The sequence below is a fragment of the Lithobates pipiens genome, unplaced genomic scaffold, assembly GCF_037356315.1.
Source record: "Lithobates pipiens isolate NorthernLeopardFrog02 unplaced genomic scaffold, aLitPip1_a1.2 Scaffold_28, whole genome shotgun sequence".
In the NCBI taxonomy this organism is placed as follows: domain Eukaryota; kingdom Metazoa; phylum Chordata; class Amphibia; order Anura; family Ranidae; genus Lithobates; species Lithobates pipiens.
In genome coordinates, this window is record NW_027507789.1 from 202,546,317 (window position 1) to 202,567,871 (window position 21,555).

The 21,555-nt window shown below is 40.8% G+C and overlaps 1 protein-coding gene and 1 pseudogene across 5 annotated transcripts in view; both read right to left on the reverse strand.

Moving 5' to 3' along the window:
* Positions 1-732: 732 nt before the first annotated feature.
* On the reverse strand, positions 733-1,261 carry LOC143936025 (large ribosomal subunit protein uL15 pseudogene; annotated as a pseudogene).
* Positions 1,262-6,030: 4,769 nt separating this feature from the next.
* The window catches only part of GATA5 (GATA binding protein 5), a 55,423-nt gene continuing 39,898 nt past the window's right edge, over positions 6,031-21,555 (reverse strand). For all 5 annotated transcript variants that reach the window (XM_077460304.1, XM_077460299.1, XM_077460302.1 and 2 more), the window contains 4 exons: positions 9,845-9,970; positions 7,839-7,923; positions 7,546-7,667; positions 6,031-6,908 (listed from right to left, as the gene is read on the reverse strand). In XM_077460304.1, coding sequence (XP_077316430.1) covers positions 6,756-6,908; positions 7,546-7,667; positions 7,839-7,923; positions 9,845-9,970 — 486 coding nt within the window. In that variant the 3' untranslated portion in view covers positions 6,031-6,755. The remainder of the gene's footprint in view (positions 6,909-7,545; positions 7,668-7,838; positions 7,924-9,844; positions 9,971-21,555) is intronic.

The window sequence follows — 21,555 nt, forward strand, 5'->3', positions numbered from 1 at the left end:
TATTAGTAGACAGCAGGTGGCGAGCTTTCAGGAAGAGCACCAGCTTTGTTGACACCTGATCTTATGAAATAGACTTAAAGTGGATGTAAACTCACTCTCATCCTTTCTAAACTACTGCAATATTGGTTATCTAAAAGGATATAAATGCCTCCTGCATGTATACTTATCTGTAAAATGTCTCCCCTCTGTCTGCTATGAGACCCGAAAAACTGCAGATTTTGTGGGTGGGTCTGTTTTCCAGGGCTCAGTGGGTGGAGTCGTGATGTCAGTAGACTCCCCGTCCAACTCTACACTCCCCTTATCAACATGCATTTTCTCCCGTGTATTTCTTACACTGAACTTCTGCTATGATCACTAACATCCAGTCAAAACCCAGAAAAGTCCCCACATGACTTCAGCATGCCAAATCATGCTGAGATGTGGAACAGCCAATCCTTGCAGAGCTGCTGAAGAAAGGAGTGGGGTTGGGAATTAAAAAATAATGCATGTCTTAGGCTAGTGCACGAGATATGTCAATCACCTGTCAATCACAGCAAGGGGGAAGAACGGACAAAGATTTCACAGTTTGTCCGTTTTATTTCACTGGAATTTTTTAATAACTTTCTTCACAGTAAGAGCTGTGAAAATGTGGAATAGACTCCCTCCAGAGGTGGTTCTGGCCAGCTCAGTAGATTGCTTTAAGAAAGGACTGGATTCATTCGTAAATGTACATAATATAACTGGGTACTGACATTTTTTTTTTTTTTTTTACAGAATGGAAGTTTAATTGTTTCATACAGCTTTAATGCTACCAGCACACAAGCACCACTGACACCTTTAATCTTCTACTCGGCACGTCGGCTGAAGAACTTGGCTTTTACAATGACTGTCTGCTTGGGGAGCTTGCCTTTGCCGAGCACCTTGAAATAACCGGCATTCACTGCGTCAATGACTGGTGCTGGTCCCTCTGGGTTCTTGGTGTGGTTCAGTCTGGTCTGTTCACTGACCAAAGTCCACAGTTTGTCCAAGTTAATTGTGGGACAAAAATGCTGATTCTTCTTCAGATGGTAATGCCTCATGCCGACCTTACCAAAGTAACCAGGGTGGTATTTATCAAAGTTGATTCTGTGATGATGCAAACCACCGGCATTACCACGACCACCAGGATGCTTTCTGTGTTTGCCAACACGACAATGGCCATGACTGACGTGTCCACGGAGCTTCCTAGTCTTACTTAGCTTAGTAGGCATGGCGGCGGCTGCAAGAGAAAGAGCGTGTACTGACATTTATAGGTAAAGTTGATCCAGGGAAAATCCAATTGCCTCTCTGGGATCAGGAAGGAATTTTTTCGCCTGCTGTAGCAAATAGGATCCTGCTTTTCTGGGGGGGCTTTCGCCTTCCTCTGGATCAACTGTGGGTATAGGATTGGGTATATGGGATTGTTATGGATGAGATGATATTTTTAATTGTATTTTTTTTTTTATGGTTAAACTAAATGGACTTGTGTCTTTTTTCAACCTGACAAACTATGTAATTAGCAGGAAGATCAGCTTTAGGAATGGCTCACACAGGAGAGATATACCCCCTTCTTCTCTCTTCCAGCAGGGCGCTTCTGATCACGAAGACAGTGCTGAAACCCCAGTAAAATATGGCAACTGAATGCCATGAATTTGTCTTGTATCAGTGAAATAAATATTTTTTTTGGAAAACATGTACAGTTTATAAACCTGTACATTTTCGAGAAAGAATTAAATAAATTGTACAAAAATGTATGATTTAAGTAAAAATCATATAACACTCCAAATGTTGGAGTGACTTTACGGGAAGACCTCAAGGGGGCAGAACAATCACTGACAACAACTACCCTGGCTTTCCCTCGTGTTTTTAAAATGGAATGTCTTTACAACACACTGTTTTGAAAATGTAAGTGATAACTACAATAGTGAAGCATTTTATGTATTTTTCTTAAAATTAAAATTCTCTTGTTTAACATACATTCTATTCTCTGTTTCAATAGATTATATCTTACATTTGTACATATTCCCTGAAGAAGGAGATTTAATTTCTCCGAAACGTGTAGGATACTCAGTAATTTATATATGTACAGACTTTCAGTGTATCTAATACAGTCCTTGTTTTTTATATATCTTTCTACCTTTTTTTTACTTTTTCAATAAAATTCGAATTGTTCGAATCCTTAGAAGAATTTTTTGGACAGTTATTGTACATGCCTTAAAAGTCCACCACTAGGGGTATCTTAAGAGTTTTGTCTTGAATTTTGGAAGTGGCACACAAAAGTGTAAAATTATTGCCTCCCACACATTTCTTTGAAAAGTTGGAGAAGTGTAGTCACTGGTGGAAAGACAGTTCATTCAGAAAACCAAGGACAGCTAAAAATGGGGGATCTCTGCAGGCAAGGAGGTAAATATGTAAATCTGTCAGAGATAGGAGAAAAAGTAACAGTCATATGGGAAACAGCTATTCGATGAAAGTTGCAGTGTAATTATGCTGCATTTATCACTGAACATTTAAAAATGGATTTACACTATAACCCCTAACACAAGCCACAAACATGCAAGAAAAAACCCTGTCATAGTAAAAATATGGTGACACTATATTTCATAGCAACCTTCAAGAAAAAAAAAATAAAAAAATTTCAGAGCAAGGCTGCTGTCGGAGCCAAAAAAAGGGAAGAAAAACGCCATTAATTTCTTGTGACTAGTAACCTTAATTCAGTTTGATTTATCCTGTGGAGTGAGAGCAGGCATATAAATTCTAAGTGAAATCCACCTTTCCATGTGCATTACATCCTCAGTCCTGAAAACAGCACCAGCTATTTCACCGGTGCAGAGGTCAGACAAAGGCTGAGATTGGAAGGGCCTTGCTTTCTTTCTTCCACAGTTAATAAAAAGGATAAGAAGCTGTAGTCGCCCTTTTGAAGGTCTCTTTTAGTGAGTCGTTTAGTGAAAGTGTGGAGGCGACTTTTATCTGCAGGAGAAATCATGGGGGGTGACAGGTAAATGATACTAATGTGCAGACGGTAAAGAGACACATTCACAGCACACGGCTGTCAAACAAAAAGAAAAAACTATGATGCTTTGTGTCTCTTCACTCTAGATAATGCTTAGACGTTGTTTGCAAAATCATTTTTGTGAGTCTGTCTGGAGGCAGTTTGGACGAAAAAAAAAAAATGCATGCTGCTGGGGAAGGAGAAGCTTTTCTCAGGCAACATCCTATTCCCAAGGGCTCCAAAACACAAACTAACTATACAATATAAATCAGTCTGAGGTCCTGCAATGACTCCTCTCTACAGCCTTGGAGCCCTAATATGTAATGAAGGGCCTAAATGCAATCTTCAAAGAGGACTACTTTAGGGATAATCCTCATTCCGCTAAAGGGACGCTGAAGATTTTAGATGACGTTGGCAGTGTTGTACTTCACTTTGGCACTGACGTCTGAGCTAGTCGCCACTAGCACTAGCAAATGCCTAGTAATCAGAGACAACAACAAAAATGAGTCTGGTGGTGTCCAATGAGGAAACCTTCAAATCTTTGGCTTCCTTCGATTTCTCTTTTTTTTATTCACAGATAGCCAAAAGAAGAAAGAGAATAAAAAGCCAAAAATAAAAAGCACCAAAAAGCTTTTTTAATAAAAGGAAGGGCTTGTTTTTCATCCAGTAATGACCTTACCTTGAATTATACAGTACTGGGCAGTCTTGGTTGAGTTACTTAGCCTTGTTTCCATGTCCTATGCACTTAAACACGAGAACTGGGATGCATAAACATGGCAGCAGGTGCCCTGGAATGATGAGTCAAAATGTGAAATATTTGGCTGTAGCAAAAGGCAGTTTGTTGGCAAAGGGCCAGAGAACGGTACAATAATGAGTGTCTGCAGGCAACAGTGAAGCATGGTGGAGGTTCCTTGAAAGTTTGGGGCTGCATTTCTACAAATGGAGATTTGGTCAGGATCAGTGGTGTCCTCAATGCTGAGAAATACAGGCAGATACTTATTCATCAAGCCATACCATCAGGGAGGCATGTGATTGGTCCTAAATTTATTTTGCAGCAGGATAACGACCCCAAACATACAGCCAATATCATTAAGAACTATCTTCAGAGTGAAGAAGAACAAGGAGTGCTGGAAGCGATGGTTTGGCCTCTACGGAGCCCTGATCTCCCCATCATAGAGTCTCACTGGGATTACATGAAGAGATAGAGGATTTGAGGCAGCCTGAAGATCTGTGGTTAGTTCTCTAAGATGTTTGGAACAACCTACCTGCTGAGTTCCTTTAACCACTTCACGCAAATCGTTGTACCCTTCTGTAGTTTTATGCTAAATACCAGGGCTATGGCAGCAGCTAGCTGCCATAACCCCAGTATTTTCAGGAGCGGCGTGTGTTTCTCTTTGGGATAAAAGTGGTTTCTGCGGCAGACTCACAGCGAGATCACTTTTATCAGCGGTGGGAGAGGTGCCCCCCTCCCGCCATGCTCCGACACTTACCATGGGCAGCGGCGGAGACGATCATCTCCTCTCCCATGCTTGGCTGGCTGCCGACTGAGGAGAGATGGTCCCCAATCGGCTCGATAACATGGGAGGGCGGAAGCAACGTCAAACGTCCCTTCCGCCCATAGCTCTTAAAGGAGATTTTTTAATTTATTTTTTTATCGCATTTTAGTGTAGATATGAGATCTGAAGTCTTTTTGATCCCAGATCTCATATTTAAGAGGTCCTGTCATGCTTTTTTTTCTATTACAAGGGATGTTTACATTCTTTGTAATAGGAATAAAAGACCCATTTTTTTTAATTGCGTCAAAATACAAAACTAAAAGTAAAATAAACAAGGAAACAAAATGTTTTTTTTAAAGCGCCCCGTCCCGAGGAGCTTGTGCTCAGAAGTGAACGCATACGCGAGTAGCGCCCGCATATGAAAACGGTGTTCAAACCACACAAATAAGTTAGCACCGTGATCGTTAGAGCGAGAGCAATAATTCTAGCCCTAGACCTCCTCTGTAACTCAAAACTGGTAACCTGTAGAAATTTTTAGACATCACCTACGGAGATTTTTAAGGGTAAAAGTTTGTTGCCACGAGCAGGCGCAATTTTGAAGCTTGACATGTTGGGTATCAATTTACTCGGCATAACATTATCTTTCACAATTTTAAAAAAACTGTTTCTGAAAAAACTGTTACTGTTGTCTTATTTTTTAATTCAAAAAAGTGTATTTTTTCCATAAAAAGTACGCTTGTAGGACTTGAGGGTGTTAGAAAAAAAGAGGGTGTTAGAAAAAAGAATATATAATGTTTGGGGGTTCTAAGTAATTTTCTAGCAACAAAAAAAAAAGATTTTAACTTGTAAAAACCAAGTGTAAAAAAAGAGGCTCGGGGCTGAAGTGGTTAAAAACTATGTGCAAGTGTACCTAGAAGACCTGATGCTGCTTTGAAGGCAAAGGAGGGTCACACCAAATATTGATTTGATTTGGGATTTTTCTTCTCTAAATTTATGTTCCATTTTGTTAACTGATAAAAAATTAATTATTAACACTTCTATTTCTGAATGCATTCTTAATTTACTGAATTATTTCGCACCTGCCTAAGACTTTTGCACAGTACTGTAAGTGTGAGAAGTTGTTCCTTCTGTTCGCATCAAATCACATGCTCAAATCCATACTAAACACGTTTCCTAAATCAAGGTTTGCACCTCACAGGACAATCTCTTTCCTAGCTGTCCTGAATATGTCTTCAGCCATTATAATGTCAGGAAAAAACTTTTTTTTATAAAAAGATCACTTATACAACTGAAAAGGCGAATGTTGTTAGAATTCCTCCATTCTTCAAAATCCTGTTAGCCAGAATTTATTTTGAAAGATCGACATTTTTAATACAGCAAGGCAACCAGCAGCACACTTGGCACAGGGCACATGCCACATGACGAAAGACTATATTAAGGCCTTCAAAATAGCAAACCCAAAGAAAGAATTCAATGGTTTATGCTTTAGCTAGCATTCTCCTTCAAAGATCAACCAAAAATTTCACACAAGAAAACTATTACACATTCTGAGTTTTGCCTTAAACTGGCAATTTATCAATCAACAATTATTACAATAAACCCGAACTGAAGAAAAACATGTAATTTACAGGTAAAAAGTGCACACAACTTTGTGCCAATAGTTAGATAAAATAATTTTATCTCTGCCCCACATTTTCACTCTTTATTGGAAAGTGAAACCAATTGCACTTAAGGTATGAAAAGGGAAGTAATCAGCACTTGGCAAAATATCTTTTTAAATGGCTATGTTAGGAATGCTTGTCCTTTGTATTTTGTCCCAAGGGCTGAAGTAGTGTTTATGCCATTTGATAATCTCCAGTTCCAATTTTTTTTTCTTTTTTTGATTGTCGAAGACATCAAGGATTTTGGTTAAGAAGATTCCCCTGCCGCCGTGACAATTTAAGGCTTCCAAAATAAGGCAAATTGTAAAAATTTTTTTGTTTGTTAACTGTGATTGTCTTGACCCCGTCCCATCACCTTCTGGATCTCATACAAGACGCTACATCCTCCTCGGGGAAAGTGGTCTTCTCCTCCTGAGGCGCAGGATGCTGGGAACACCAGACATCATACCCACAACATCTGTTCTTCCTGAGGTTTTCAGACTTGCAGCCATTGATTGTAACCCCTAAGTTCCCATCTTGTGTTGCTTTAGAGTATTGTGCTGAGAAGAGCCCCTTTGGCACATGTCTAGTTCAGACACAACTGTCTCTCTGCCTTAGAGCAGTTTTAATTTAAGCAAGTGCTAGTGCACACCATGAGTCCTGACGAAGAGGAACATTAAGTCCTGACTGCTGGCTCAAACCAGTTTGACTGAAGGGGTATTCATCTGAAATAAATTTTAGCTCATGGGACCCAGGTACAAGATCATCTGTTTGGCTTTGACCCTATAAACAAAACAAAATAATACATGAGACCATTGGGGCTATTATGCTAGCTGGGAAGATTAACAATCAGAAGTTTATAGTTGACCATATTTCATATGTAATTCCATAACGAAACAACCATTAATTGGGTACAGCTATGGGTGCGTACCGCCATGCCTTCTGTTCATTTTTTAATACAAATTTTAACACATTTTAGATTTTTTTTTCTTTTTATTATTTTACTTATTAGACCTGCAGCCCTCGATTAATTATACTAAAGGAAAACTATTTTTTACAAGTAAGAAAAAAAATGTAGTCTTTCATTCTTACAAATCAGGTCTGTAGGTTCTTATTATGTAAGCATATTTATTTTCACAACAGCAAATATTACTTACAGTATACTTTTCTGCTATCTCTTGTATACAACAGCCATGATTTTGAAATAATTTATGCACAAAGATGCTGTTCTCATGTAACTAAACATTAAAATAATCATAATAATAATTGTACACATTTGATCTATAGAAAAAAATTAAGGAAGGGGAAGGTTTTTTTATGTTGTTTATTGCAATCAAATACCAGGTGTAATTCGATGGGCAATCTAAACTTTAATATTGAGAATAAAGAAAGCCACCATCTGTGAATTTGGGTGTCTTACCTGCGAAGTAGCTCCCATTCCTTGCCCTGAGTACTGTACAGAGAGAGCAGGTTCTGTTTTTAATACCGGTGTGGTGTCTGTTGTAACTGAGGATGGTGAGGTATTAGCCGAAGCTGATGACCCTGGAAGAGCATATCAAATTGGAATTAGAGATGGAAGGTCGAAAGGAAGGAAAAAACAACTGCATCAGGGGAACAATTTGGAAAGTGAAATAAGAGGAGTGGACAATAGCACAATACACTTTTTATTATGAGTTAAAGAATTAATTCCATAGTCTGGATGTCTTGGATTACCTATGGAAGACTTTCCCTTCACGCTTTTGGGCTTTCTTTTTCGTGTCTGTATGATTTCTTTCTTCATGGCTAGAGGTCGAGGAACCTAAAAGAAAATTAACATTTTTTTAAAAATGTGTGCAGGGGGTGGGGTAACACTGCATTTAGTGTTTAACAATTTAGTGACTAACCTTTTCTCTTCTTCTCTGCTCTGTTTCCAAATTTACCTGGCTCTCTCTAAAGTTATCACTTTTTCTCTAAACCTGTTCTAAAGTTCTGAAAACAGGTCAAATTTGTGCAAATACTGCATTTTAACAAAACTAGTTCATGAAGCTCTACCTACTCCTAAACCAGGCGTCTTCAAACTATGGCCCTCCAGTTGTTCAGGAACTACAGAGTTTTACAATCCCTCATGGGATGTGTAGTTCCACAACAGCTGGAGGGCCATAGTTTGAGGATCCTTGTCCTAAACCATTCTGTCTTTGGGCAGAGATCTCCGTTTTTAAGCTCAAGAGGATATATTCAGCACTAATAAGGTAAGTTTTATGCAATGTTAGGGGTTAGAAAGCGATACATGGCTAAAATGTCATCCACTTTCTAATGAATAGGATGAAATCTGAGCCATGGGTGGCCCTGCCAGCACCATCCAGCTCGACAAACTATGATCTCAAAATCGAAGTAGCCAGACAGAAAATGCTCAACCAAACAATGATTGTCACCAACCAGCTGTAGTAACTGTTCGGGTATCCTGACAGCCGTGGAAGCAGTGGTTGTCTGATTGAAATAGCAAGCAGGATAGATACCCCCCATTTCTGTTTTGCATAGCATGCATGGGGAATTCTATTGAGATAACCTTTAATAGTTAAGATTTAAGGGGTATTCTGGTTAAGGATAGTTTAAGAATATATTAACTTTTATGTGTTAAGGGGTTAACTTAGTGTTAAGCCCCGTACACAGGATCGGAAATCCTACCACTAAAAGTTCGATGAGAGCTTTTGGTCGGATATTCTGACCGTGTGTATGCTCCATCGGACTTTTGCTGGCAGAATTCCAACCAGAAAAAAATTGAGAGCAGGTTTTCAATTTTTTGGTAGGGAAAAAGTTCTGTAGCAATTGTGACGTGCAAAATTCCTACGCATGCTCGGCAACAATTCAATGCATGCTCGGAAGCATTGAACTCCATTTTCTTGGCTTGTCGTAGTGTTGTACGTCACTGCTTTCTTGATGGTCGAAAGTTCAGAGAACTTTTGTGTGACCGTGTGTATGCAAGCCAAGCTTGAGCGGAATTCCACTCATGTGTACGGGGCATTAGTGTTAAGCGCTACAGTTAGATGGAGGATTGGGTTAAATGTTAGGATCAGGTTAAGATAAAAATTTCAGGGGATGGTTGTATTACATTTATGTGTTAAGAGGAAGCCTACACATTAAAGGTTTATTTTATGGATTAGGTGAAGATGAAAAATTTTGGTGGACAATGGATTAGGTAGTATGACCAGCCTTATCATTGGACTTAGAAGTTAGGGCTTTTTTAAAAATGTGTTCTTGTTGTCAAAGTCTGTGCTCATATTGGTTGCACAGGACTACGAGGGTCAAAAAATCTAAATACTGAACTACTTCCCTTCTGTGTATGCAAGGTTACCTTCAAAACATGGACATTTGGTGGGATATAGGACAGGCTATCACATAGTCTGACTACACTTTTAAGTTTAAAACACTTCCTGAAAGAAGCATGTAATAATGGGCAACGTCCCCACTTGCAGTATCTAAAATATCAACAGAAGTTTTGGAAAAATATGGTAGATGGAAAAACAAGAACATATTGCTCTTTCCATAACAGGTATCCATAGAGAACGTATCCCTGTGGCTTCTATAGTACACTGAATAGGGAAGTACCTGGAGTTGGGTTGCATTTTTTCTGCATGCTTTTGCAAAGTACCTGGCCATTACCAAGAAGCTTTATATATTCCAGCCATCCTTATATGGCAGTAAAATGCTTTTAGAAGCCATCTTGTAACACAGATTCTTACCCCGTGTAGTTTCATGTAAAGGCCACAGGCGTTGCATACTGGTTCACCATCTGAGTTTCGCCTCCACAAAGTGGTGGTGGTCGTGTGGCAATTTGTACAGCACAGTCCAGCACGTCGAGAAGAAGACTGTAGGAAGAGAGAAAGTTTGGGGATTTGCATGCTTTGAAAACAACATGTTTTAAATTGGTATTATACTTTATAACAATCAGCCTAATGGTGCTCAGTGACACTAAACCCACATCCTAAAAAAAATATCAATAAATGGGGTATTATATGCTGTTCATACTCACTCAGTCACTATAAGATTCCTTTTCTATATTCTGCAGAAATCCTGCTGCTCTCTATCTCCCCCTTCTGTTCATGTCCCCAGTTCAGCTATGGATTTTGCAGCTGTAGTGGCAACTCTGCACATGCTCAGAGTTATTCAGTGAGTTTCTATGCTGAGTATTTCCTCTCTATCACGTCTTAGCAGCCCATCTGGCTATAGAGTCACACATGTGGGCGTATACACAGTGGCAAATGACAGCCCATTCCTTCCCTCCTCCTCCATGCTCACTCACCGACTAAACACAGCAAGGGTGGGATATTACATGTAGATTGATGGAAACTTCACCTCCCTCTTATTCTAAGACACAAGCTAAAGGGGGGTGTGGCACAGCCTGTGACTGCAGGAAATCTGCCTGCACCATGTTATTTCCACAAAATGATAAAGATTTCATTTCAAATATATATATTTATATGACAATTTAAAACAGTGTATTTATTTGTACTCCTCTGTATTCCACATCTAAACAGTTTATTGACATTTATTTTTGTTTTTTTTATTTTGAACTTGTGACCAGCAGCAGAGTACTGGAAACTCCTCCTGCTGATCTTTCCCTGCAGACAGGCTGGGAAAGCTCTGGGTCATGTGTCAGCTGTATATCAATTAGAAAAAAGGTACATAGATTTTTTATTATTAAAATAATTACAGTGCCATCATCCATATACAGAAATAGAAGGGACAATGTGAATTAAACAGTGTGTTTAATATCACTTTAATGTGCTCTAGGGGAAAAGAAATGATGATTGGCTGTTAAAGCGGAATTCCACCCATATAAAAGTCAGCACCTACAAAAAGTCTAGCTGCTGACTTTTATTAATCGGAGACACTCACCTGTCCCACGGTCCAGCAATGAGGGCGAACAAAGCCCCGCTCCTCTCCGCGGTGCCAACATTATCGCTGTGGGTGCCCGGCTGTGGCTTCACAGCCGGGCACGCACTGTGCATGCGTGAGCCGTGCTGGGCACTATTACTGGCCGGCCAATCATCTGGGACCTGTTAAGAGTCCCAGATGATTGTCGAGAGGAAGGGGGGAGAGGTGAACTTACGTCCGGAGCCGCGGTACCCTGGGAGGAAGTGGGAGCTGGATCCTTCTAAAAAGAGGGTATCTGCTCCCCCCCCCCCCCCCCCCAGAAAAAAATGACAAGCCAAATGTGGCATGTCAGATGGTCACTTTCATTCAAAGCAGAAGTTACATTTTTGGGTGGAACTCCGCTTTATGAGAAACACAGATGGTTTCTTGTAAGGCTCTTCTGACAACAATTTTAACTCAAATTCCTTATAAGCTTTAACATTTTTAGGTTATTTTAAAAATACATTTTACATCTTTTTTAATTTGCGTTTTTCAGTAGAATAATACCTGGTGCCCCTGCCCTGAAGGTCAGTGTTCATGTACTTCCTATTATGAGGGAACAGCTGGCCCCTAACATGCTCTTGCATTATAATACTGACACATTACACAGGCATGGCCCACTGTTATCATCAGGAGGACAGCCTAGACCAGTGATGGGGAACCTTGGCACCCCAGATGTTTTGGAACTACATTTCCCATCATGCTCCACTACACTGCAGAGTGCATAAGCATCATGGGAAATGTAGTTCCAAAACATCTGGGTTGCCAAGGTTCACCATCACTGGTCTAGAGCATTAATGTGCAAACAATGATGGAGCAAGTACATGTAGACATGAAGTTGCCAAAAGAGGCTGCAGGAGATCTGCAGGACTAATAAACGGTAAGGATGAAAAAAAAAATGTAAACAGTATTTTATGTAAAATAAACATGGCGACTATTTATGATACATGGAGAAAAAGAAATGTCGCCCAGTAAGGATTTACATCTACTTTTAACAAGATGTACTTTACTAGTCTAAAAACACCACGTCGCCCCTAAACCTAGCAACAAATCATAGCAAATGCATTGAAAGCCGCATTACAACATGGCTAACTCTGATTTAGTGGACTTGTTTCATGAGAATGTGTCATTTCACAATGAGAAAGTGGAAAGAAAGATGGTGGAAAAAGGGGAAAAATTACAGCCACGGCCGTGCAACGCCATCACACCTCATTTTTCCTTGCGTTCCTTGCTATGGCAACACTGTGTAACTTTAGAGCAATGAAGAATGGTGTGACGGCAATCTGTTAACTGTGTGGAGGCTTTTCTGTAATAGGCGACTTATAAAACAGCAAAGGACCTGTTGCAGCCATTACTAGAGGGTCTCACTTCTCTTTTTTGTGTTTTTATATTTTTTCACAGCATGGAGAATGCAGCGGGGGTTGGAGCTGGGAATTCTGGCAGGGAGCTCTCCGAAGTGTTTAGCCAATTTCTTTTCAGTTTTGGATAGAGTAAGGAAAGATTAAAGTGTATGTCAAGTCAAAACTTGTTTTCTTAGTTTTGGATTGAGTTGGAGAGGGATAGAACCCCTGTCAGATGTTTACCGCTATCTGGAACTCTGCTAGAGAGATTTACCCTTACTTCCTGTCTGGTGAAACAGATTTCCAACTAATGCTCCATACACACGGTCGGACATTCCGACAACAAAATCCATCGGATTTTTTCAGATGGATTTTGGCCCAAACTTGTCTTGTATACACGCGGTCGCACAAAGTTTCGGAAAAATCCGATCGTTCAGAACGCGGTGACGTAGAACACGTACGACGGGGCTATAAACAGGCCAATAGCTTTCGTCTCGTTAATTAATTCTGAGCATGCTTGGCGGAATTGTCTACACACGATCGGAATTTAAACGATCAGATTTTGTTTTTGGAAAATTTTAGATCCTGCTCTCAAACTTTGTGTGTCGGAAATTCTGACAGAAAATGTCCGATGGAGCCCACACACGACCGGATTTTCCGACAACAAGATCCAATCGCACATTTTCCGTCGGAAAGTTCCGACCGTGTGTACAGGGCATTACTCTACAGAGGTTCTAAAGCTTCTCCACTCTAAAACTCTTTCTTTGTCTTTCGTATCCTGTTGGGGAAAAATAACTTTTTAGTCCTCTAGGAAATACATGATGTAAGAGGCTATCTCTCCAAAGCAAAGGAGAATCCCCTCTTAAGCAGGCCATAGATTATGCAATTTCTTTCCTTCCACCACAGATTGATAGGAAGATAATTGCCCTATTCCCCCATCAACATAGTCAGTGTTGATGACAGAATCCTTCCTGTAACGCTATTTTGTTCTGCCGAAGGGCAGCCTTTCCTGCCAGCTGAACACAATGATTACTGCTGCCAGCAAGTTAATTGATGGATCAAATTCAGTACAACCAGCCTGTCCTTTGATGAATGGAATCTCGGTCAGTCCTTCCTGAACCGGCCAAGATCCGATTAATCTATGGCCAGCTTCAGATTTGATCCATCTATGACCGGCTTCAGATCTGATCCATCTATGGCCGGCTTTAGGTTCAAATCGTCTATGGCCGGCTTTAGATTTGATCCATCTATGGCCAGCTTCAGATTTGATCCATCTATGGCCAGCTTCAGATTCGATCCATCTATGGCCAGCTTCAGATTCGATCCATCTATGGCGAGCTTCAGATTCGATCCATCTTCGGCCAGCTTCAGATCTGATCCATCTATTGCCGGCTTTAGATTTGATCCATCTATGGCCAGCTTCAGGTTCAAACCATCTATGGTCAGCTTCATTTTCGATCCATCTATGGCCGGCTTCAGATTTGATCCATCTATGACCGGCTTCAGATTTGATCCATCTATGACCGGCTTCAGATTTGATCCATCTATATTCAGCTTCAGATTCTATCCATCTATGGCCGGCTTCAGATTTGATCCATCTATGATCGGCTTCAGATTTGATCCATCTATATTCAGCTTAAGATTCAATCCATTTCTGAATGGCTTAAGATTCCATCCATCTATGGCTGGCTTCAGGTTCAAACCATCTATGGCCAGCCTTAGATTCGATCCATCTATGGCCGGCTTCAGATTCGATCCATCTATGGCTGGCTTGAGGTTCAAACCATCTATGGCCCGCTTCAGAATTGATCCATGTATGGCCGGCTTCAGATTCGATCCATCTATGGTCGGCTTCAGGTTTAAACCATCTATGGCCAACTTCAGGTTTGATCCATCTATTTCCGGCTTCAGATTCAATCCATCTATGGCTGGCTTCAGATTCGATCCATCTATGGCTGGCTTCAGGTTTAAACCATCTATGGCCAGCTTCATATTCGATCCATCTATGGCCAGCTTCAGATTCGATCCATCTATAGCTGGCTTCAGATCTGATCCATCTATGGCCGGCTTCAGATTTGATCCATCTATGGATGGCTTCAAATTTGATCCATCTATGATCGGCTTCAGATTCGATCCATTTCTGCCCGGCTTAAGATTCCATCCATCTATGGCTGGCTTCATATTCCATCCATCTATGGCTGGCTTCATACAGTTGTCACTGCAACAGTTATCCCCACTGGAAGAATTCCGCTCACCTCCTGTTACAGTGACAGCTCTAAAATATTGGATTTTATATATCACTGACAGAGAACACCTCTTCCCCAGCAGGGACACAGATGGCAATAAACACCTGACAAGGCTTTTAAAATTTCCTCTCCTTGCCCAAAACTGAGAAAAAAAAAACTATTTTGACATTACATACACTTTAAAGTGGTTGAAAACCCCCACATATACCCAATGAACTGGCCTCAGGTGATACAGAGCTAAAACAAATCCTCCTACATCAGTTGTACCAGTTTATCTGTAGCTGGAGCTGAAATTACACTCTGTAGCTCTCAGTGAAGAGAGCTCTGAGAGCTGATTGGAGGGATAGGAAACACACCCCTTCACACAGCACACAAGAACAGAGCTGAGACGGTCAATCAGCTGGAGATCCCTTGGACCTTGAAGAAGGGGACATACCCTAAAAGCTTGTCCTGAAAAAGTGTATGTTAGTGCAAATAAAAAAAGTATCATGGACAGTACTCAATTTTCTCTATCTTTAGAACCCAATAAAAATGTAATGAATGAAACACAATCTCTACAATCTAATAGAAAACTAAATGGCCAAATTTGACCAAAAACTTGGGGCACAATCATCAGCTTCCAGTTTTTTTTTTTTTTTTTTGTAAGTTAGAAGCTGATTGGTTGCCAAGCAGAGCTGCACCAGATTTTGCACTTTCCAGTTTTAGTAAATCAACCCCATTATGGTTAGAGGTCCTCTTCAAAAGGTACAGCCAAGAACATCGGCAAGTATGACCTCTCTCATAGCAGAATGGAGGCTGCCTGAACTGTTGCCAATTTCTCTACTTCCCTTCCTTTTTGTTTTTATACATGAAGCCCCGTGATGACTACTTTGCCTGAGATGACCAAACTTCATCCACAGGAACTTGGGCCTGGATTTATCTAATTCAAATGATGCTGGATGGACAATGGTACAGACAACAGGGCTGTCTTAATATCATCATGGGCCTCTGGGAAAAGCATTGCTCTGGGGCACCTACCAGCCTGCCCCAATTTACACACCTACTTTCAAGAATTAAAGTATAAAAAGAGTATAAAAAGCTGATGAGATTGAACATATATTATTATTAGTACTTTCAATAAAAGGAGGGGGGGGTGATGAGGGCACAATACTGGGATCAGGACAGCACAGTACAGGTTCCGGGATGCTGCCTGGGACATGGTCATTCTGGGACAACTTAGTAAAAAAACGTGACTGTCCCGACAAATCCGGGACAGTTGGCAAATCTGGTGTAATGCAATTATCGTCGGGCCCCTGAGCAGGGCCCAGGGGTGCTTATGCATTAAGATAGCCCTGACAGAGAATGCCTGTGGTGTCATTCCCCCACACATCATTCACCCACATTTTCATGAATAGGATGACCAGAACTCTCATTGGGCTGTAGGGAGGATATTCACAAATTGGTCACCTCCGGCAGTGGGCATTTTTCTTCACTGCCAAATTAATAAATCATATTGCTTTGCAGGCCAAACTTTTTTTTGTGGATACAAGAAGTAGGATGTTTGTGTACCACTAAAAACTATCCCCAACCAATTAACAAATCCACAATTAAAGTGGTTCTAAAGACTCAAGTTTTTTTTACCTTTGTGCATTTTATGTTATACTTCGGTGTGCAGCAGGCCCCCCAACCCTCCTAATACTTAGCTGAGCTCCATCGTGATTCAGAAAATGTGTATGAGAGCCACCGCTCTTCGGGGACTCTACCTCCTCATTGGCTGAGACAGCAGCTGCCATCAATCACAGCCAGTGAGCCAATGAAAAGAGAGAGGGCGTAGGGCCGAGCCACGGCTCTGTGTCTGAATAGACACACAGAGCAGCACCTCGGAAGCGAGCCTGCTCGGGTGCCCCCACATCCAAACTGCTTGCTGTGGGGGCACTTGGCAGGAGGGAGGGGCCAGGAGCGCCGGCGGCGGATCCAAGGAGAGGAGGATCTGGGCTGCTCTGTGCAAAAACCTCTGCACAGAGCAGGGAAGTATAACATGTTTATTATATAAAAAAAAAAAGTGCCATTTATTAATATCACTTTATATTACTAAGAGGACATATTAATCTTTATATATATATATATATATATATATATATATATATATATATATACAACATAAAATAGTTTCACACAACTCCATGAACCTAATTATAATCAGGTCCACTGTTTTCATATATATTAATCAATTCCCTTTCCTGCGTTGTCCTGAGCAAGGCAGCCATTGATCTGAACTGGTGATGTAGCGTACAGTAAATGCCTGGCAAACACTGCAAGCATCACTCATTAAAACAGAACAGAGCATACATCGAGACAAACAGCTTGTGTGTACTGAGCCAGCCACCTGAAGAAGGTAGGAATGGACCACTGAATACCCCTTTCTGACTCTGAAGAACTGCAGCAAATTCTGCAATCAGTGAATACTAAGTGTCACTATGTTAGAGCAGATTCATTTCTTGCGCAAAGTTCTAATCTTTATCTTGAAGTTCTGCAAGACTTTAAAGGCCCAGGAAGGGGTTAATGCTCCATCAACCGGCAGCTCCAGAACTGGAGACAGGCAGAGAAAGGCAGAGGCTCCATTAGCTGCTTCCAAAAATATTGTCTCTGCAAATGTTCCTCCCTCAACCCTAAATCTCCAGCGCTAGTGATGGACGATGGCAAGGCCCAGGGGCTTGTCAAGGACAGGAGAACAACCATATTTTACTCCTAATTTCCTCTCAGTTTACTTTAAACGAAAGGGGGCCGGTCACATTTCCCTGGCAACGTTCTGACCTTGTCTGCAAGAACCTCGCTCTCTAACTTTGAACTGGGCCGCTTGTTTATATTAAAAAGAACAGCGCATCGGTCGTACAAATATGAGGTTCTATTATGATTTTCTGGACTGTCTCCGGCTGATACATATACGTGGAAATGTGAACGTTTGTATTAAATAACTTGGATGAATGAACTCTGTTTCACATAGAAGAATCATGTTCTAAAAATATGGATCAAATGAAAGTAAATCTAATGCTGCTTTAATCATCATGATGGGATAGTTAAATACAGAACAAAAGAATGGCTGAAAATCTTGACTTTTTTGCGAAAAATGGTGCTCCAAGCACCCTTCGCTGCTCCTCATGTACCCCCAAAGCCTAGGCAATAGATTGTGTGATCTGAAAAACAGTTTTGATGTTCAAATGGAATGGTCCTTTGTCTTCAGCAATGAACATGTGATCAAAGGCTTTTGGTCACGCTGGAAGGAGCCTGGGGCAAAATTTTATCCAGAAAACGAAAGGTCAGTTGAAAGGAATAATGCCCCATCGTTGATGTCAGTGAGAGGAATTGTGCCCCATCATTGGTGTCAGTGGAAGGAATAGTGCACTATTATTGGTGTCGGTGGAAGGACCAGTGCACCATTATTGGTGTCAGTGGAAGGGATAGAAAACACCCTGGCATCAGTGGGAGTAAACAATGTCCCATCTTTGGGATTAGGAATATTATTAGTGCCCCATCTTTGGTGTGAGTTGAAGGAATAGTGCACCATTATTGGTGTCAGTGAAGGACCAGTGCACCATTATTGGTGTCAGTGAAGGACCAGTGCACCATTATTGGTGTCAGTGGAAGGAATAGAAAACACCCTGGCATCAGTGGGAATGAACAATATCCCATCTTTGGGATTAGGAAAATTATTAGTGCCCCATCTTTGGTGTCAGTAGAAGGAATAGTGCCCAATTGTACTAGTTCAGTTCAATGGTATAATGCCAGTACAAGGTCCACATAGATCAATAATAGAGTATCAAAATAATGCAAGATCCTCTTTAAATGATACAAAGTAAGGATAGCATTACCGACTAGATATCCATTGTTGTTCCATATATGGGAGCTGTAATATATGCCAATCTAGATTTTGGTACAGCTTTACATATTTAGCAAGGTAGGACTAAGGCTGGCCATAGATGCCATTTTTTTTTTTTCGGGGGCCGATTGAAACAAAATCAAAAAAGAAACAAAACAAATAGATCTCCCCGTCCACACAATCGAGTTGCGATATAGAAATCCTCCCCGCTGTGTGACTGTGCTCTGACAGAGGGACACTTCCGCTGTCTAAATACACTGATCACCATCAGCTGCAGCCGGTTGATAGAGAAAGGTTTTCCAACTGTCCAGTTCTACAGAAGTCGATCTTCAGAGGGAACAGCCAGAGATGGCCAAAATCTAAACCACCTAAGTAGTTTTGGTATGGTAATTAGTTATATCTGCACTACCATAAAGAAATGAGAGAGCACAGAAAAGGAGAAAGATTTAGAAAACCAAGAAGGAAAACTATTGAAAGTCCGCTAAGACTAAATATGGGTGTGATGAAGAGACATTTAGAGGTACAGGAGGGGGATCCCTCATCCCTGGGAGTTGGGAAACCTTTTGGTTATTGTCATATACTCAGGGCTCTCAGATGTGTGATAAGGCTATCCATAGGGGGTCACATTTTTAGGAATTTCTCATGTTTATCTAAAGAAATACTGTAGATATAGAGCGAGACCTCTGCTCACAGGTGAATCATCCAGGCTATAATCCACAAAGCATGATGGGAATGACGAGGGTCGCGCCCTGCCACTGCTAGCAGAGATCAATGGAAATCAGAAAGGACGAATGGCTGCACACCCATACGATGCAAAAGTTCACTTTATTGATATCAAAAATAGATAGAAACATCCAAGCACGGACGGGCAGGGGAAAAATAATTTGACGCGTTTCACAAGGAACTTCTTTGTCAAAACCATGTTTTTTGACAAAACAAGACGTTTCCTGTGAAATGCATCACCCTATTTTTTCCCCTGCCTGTCCATGCTTGGATGTTTTTAGCTATTTTTGATATCAATAAAGTCAACTTTTGCAAAATACTGTAGCTGTTAATTTTCATTGATCAGCGTGCCATTTATTTGTGTTTTAACCTCTGATGAACATAGTATGGGAGATTTCCATGATTGGACTATAGTTTGTTTGGTGCATTGAATATGAATGCAATAATTATGTTACTTTGGATACCATGGACTGGGTTATTTAAGAGCTCCTCGGGGTAGCTCTATTTGTACTTATTTATTTTATCATATGGCTTGATGATTCATTCATATTCCCCATTTACTGTGTTTCACTCCATTGTTCCTTTGGCTGCAAATTATATTTAAAGTTCCTGTTTGCTATTAACAACATGATAAAGTGACACCAGTGGAAGTCGGCACAATCTAAGCTGGCGTAGAAGTAATTATGTTTCCTTACCTGCTAACAATGGCACATATCTATGATTTTTGAATAGAAGACAGGAAGGACATTCAGACAGTGCCGTATTTACATAATGGGTCATGTCATCTAGCAGGAAGGACTCTTTCAACTGCTGCTAAGCTATTCCACTGATTCCTTCCCATATGTAATTGCCTTGTACCCCGCTTGCTTGATAACCAATTACTATAATGTTTGAATTGTTTGTGGTGTATTAGTTAAACATTATTTGTTTCCCCACTGCAGACAGTATTCTTCCTTATATTATCCTGCTATTAGATCTACTTTGTGTTTGCTGATTATTATATTGACTCAGTATACAATAAGCACACAGTGGTGCTGGCTATATTGAACACATGTTCTGTTTCCTCTTGGGCCTGTTATACATTCTACAGCTTTGTAATAGATAAGGTAATGCAAGGGGACAAGCAAACGTTGCTCAACTCATTCATTGCTCAGGTCAAAATCGTCGGTACTTGTAAAGGCCACGTGCACACTTGTGCGACCTCCGGCAGTACATCAGGCATCTATTAGTTCCTTTTATTGACTAGAAAAAAATATAACCGTTGGTGCACAGAACATATTGGATTGAACTTGTAAAGGTAGAGAGACCTGGGCTGCAAAAGTCTACATTTTTCATAGTATGTTACTATATGTTTATACCATAGCTCCCAACTGTCCCTGATTTGGAGGGACTGTCCCTGATTTGTAACAATGTCCCTCTGTCCCTCATTCCTCCTCATTTGTTCCTCATTTTGGTCTGATCTATATGCTAATACCACTCAGGAAGCATTTGGGTTGATTTACTAAAGGCAAACAGGCTGTGCACTCTGCAAGTGCAGTCACTCTAGAGCTTAGTAAATGAGGTAAAGCTTCACATTGCAAAGAATACCTAATCCTGTGCAAGCAAAAACAAACAAACAAAAAAAACAGAATTTTTGCTTCCACATGATTGGATGATGGAAGGAAGCAGAGCGTCTGCTGATTTACTGAGCTCTGGAGCAACTGCTCTTTGCAAAGTGTATAGTCTATTTGCCTTTAATAAATCAACCCGATTGTGACTGCAAGTGTATTCAGTTTAAAATGAATCTGAGGGTTACACACTGCAGCAAGATTCAAGCAGGCTTTTCAACGTCCTTCTGGGTGGACCTTTTGTTGCATAATTCTGTGCAACCTCATACTACCCTGTTTCCCCTAAAATAAGACCTAGCGTGATTGTCGGTGTTGGCTGCAATATAAGCCCTACCACCCAAATAAGCCCTACTCTGTTTCCTCAAAAATAAGCCCTACCCTGAAAAGAAGACCTACAAGGACTTTAACTAGGGCTTATTTGGGTGGTAGGGCTTTTATTGCAGCTATCACCGACAATCACACTAGGTCTTATTTTAGGGGAAACAGGGTACTATGCTGAGCAGTGTTATGAATCAGAAAATACACTTAATTTTTAGCAAACTCGGATTCTGGCTCTTTCAGATTATATGAATACAGACTACCATGGAGATTAGTCATATAGATCAGGGGTCTCCAAAGTTTCAAAGCAAAGGGCCACTTTACTGTCCTTCAGACTTTAGGGGGGCCAGACTGTGCCTAGTGGGAGAAAACAATGCCCCACCTTTGGTATTAGGGGGAGAAATAGTTGGTGTCAGTGGGAGGAATAGTACCTCATCGTTGATTTCA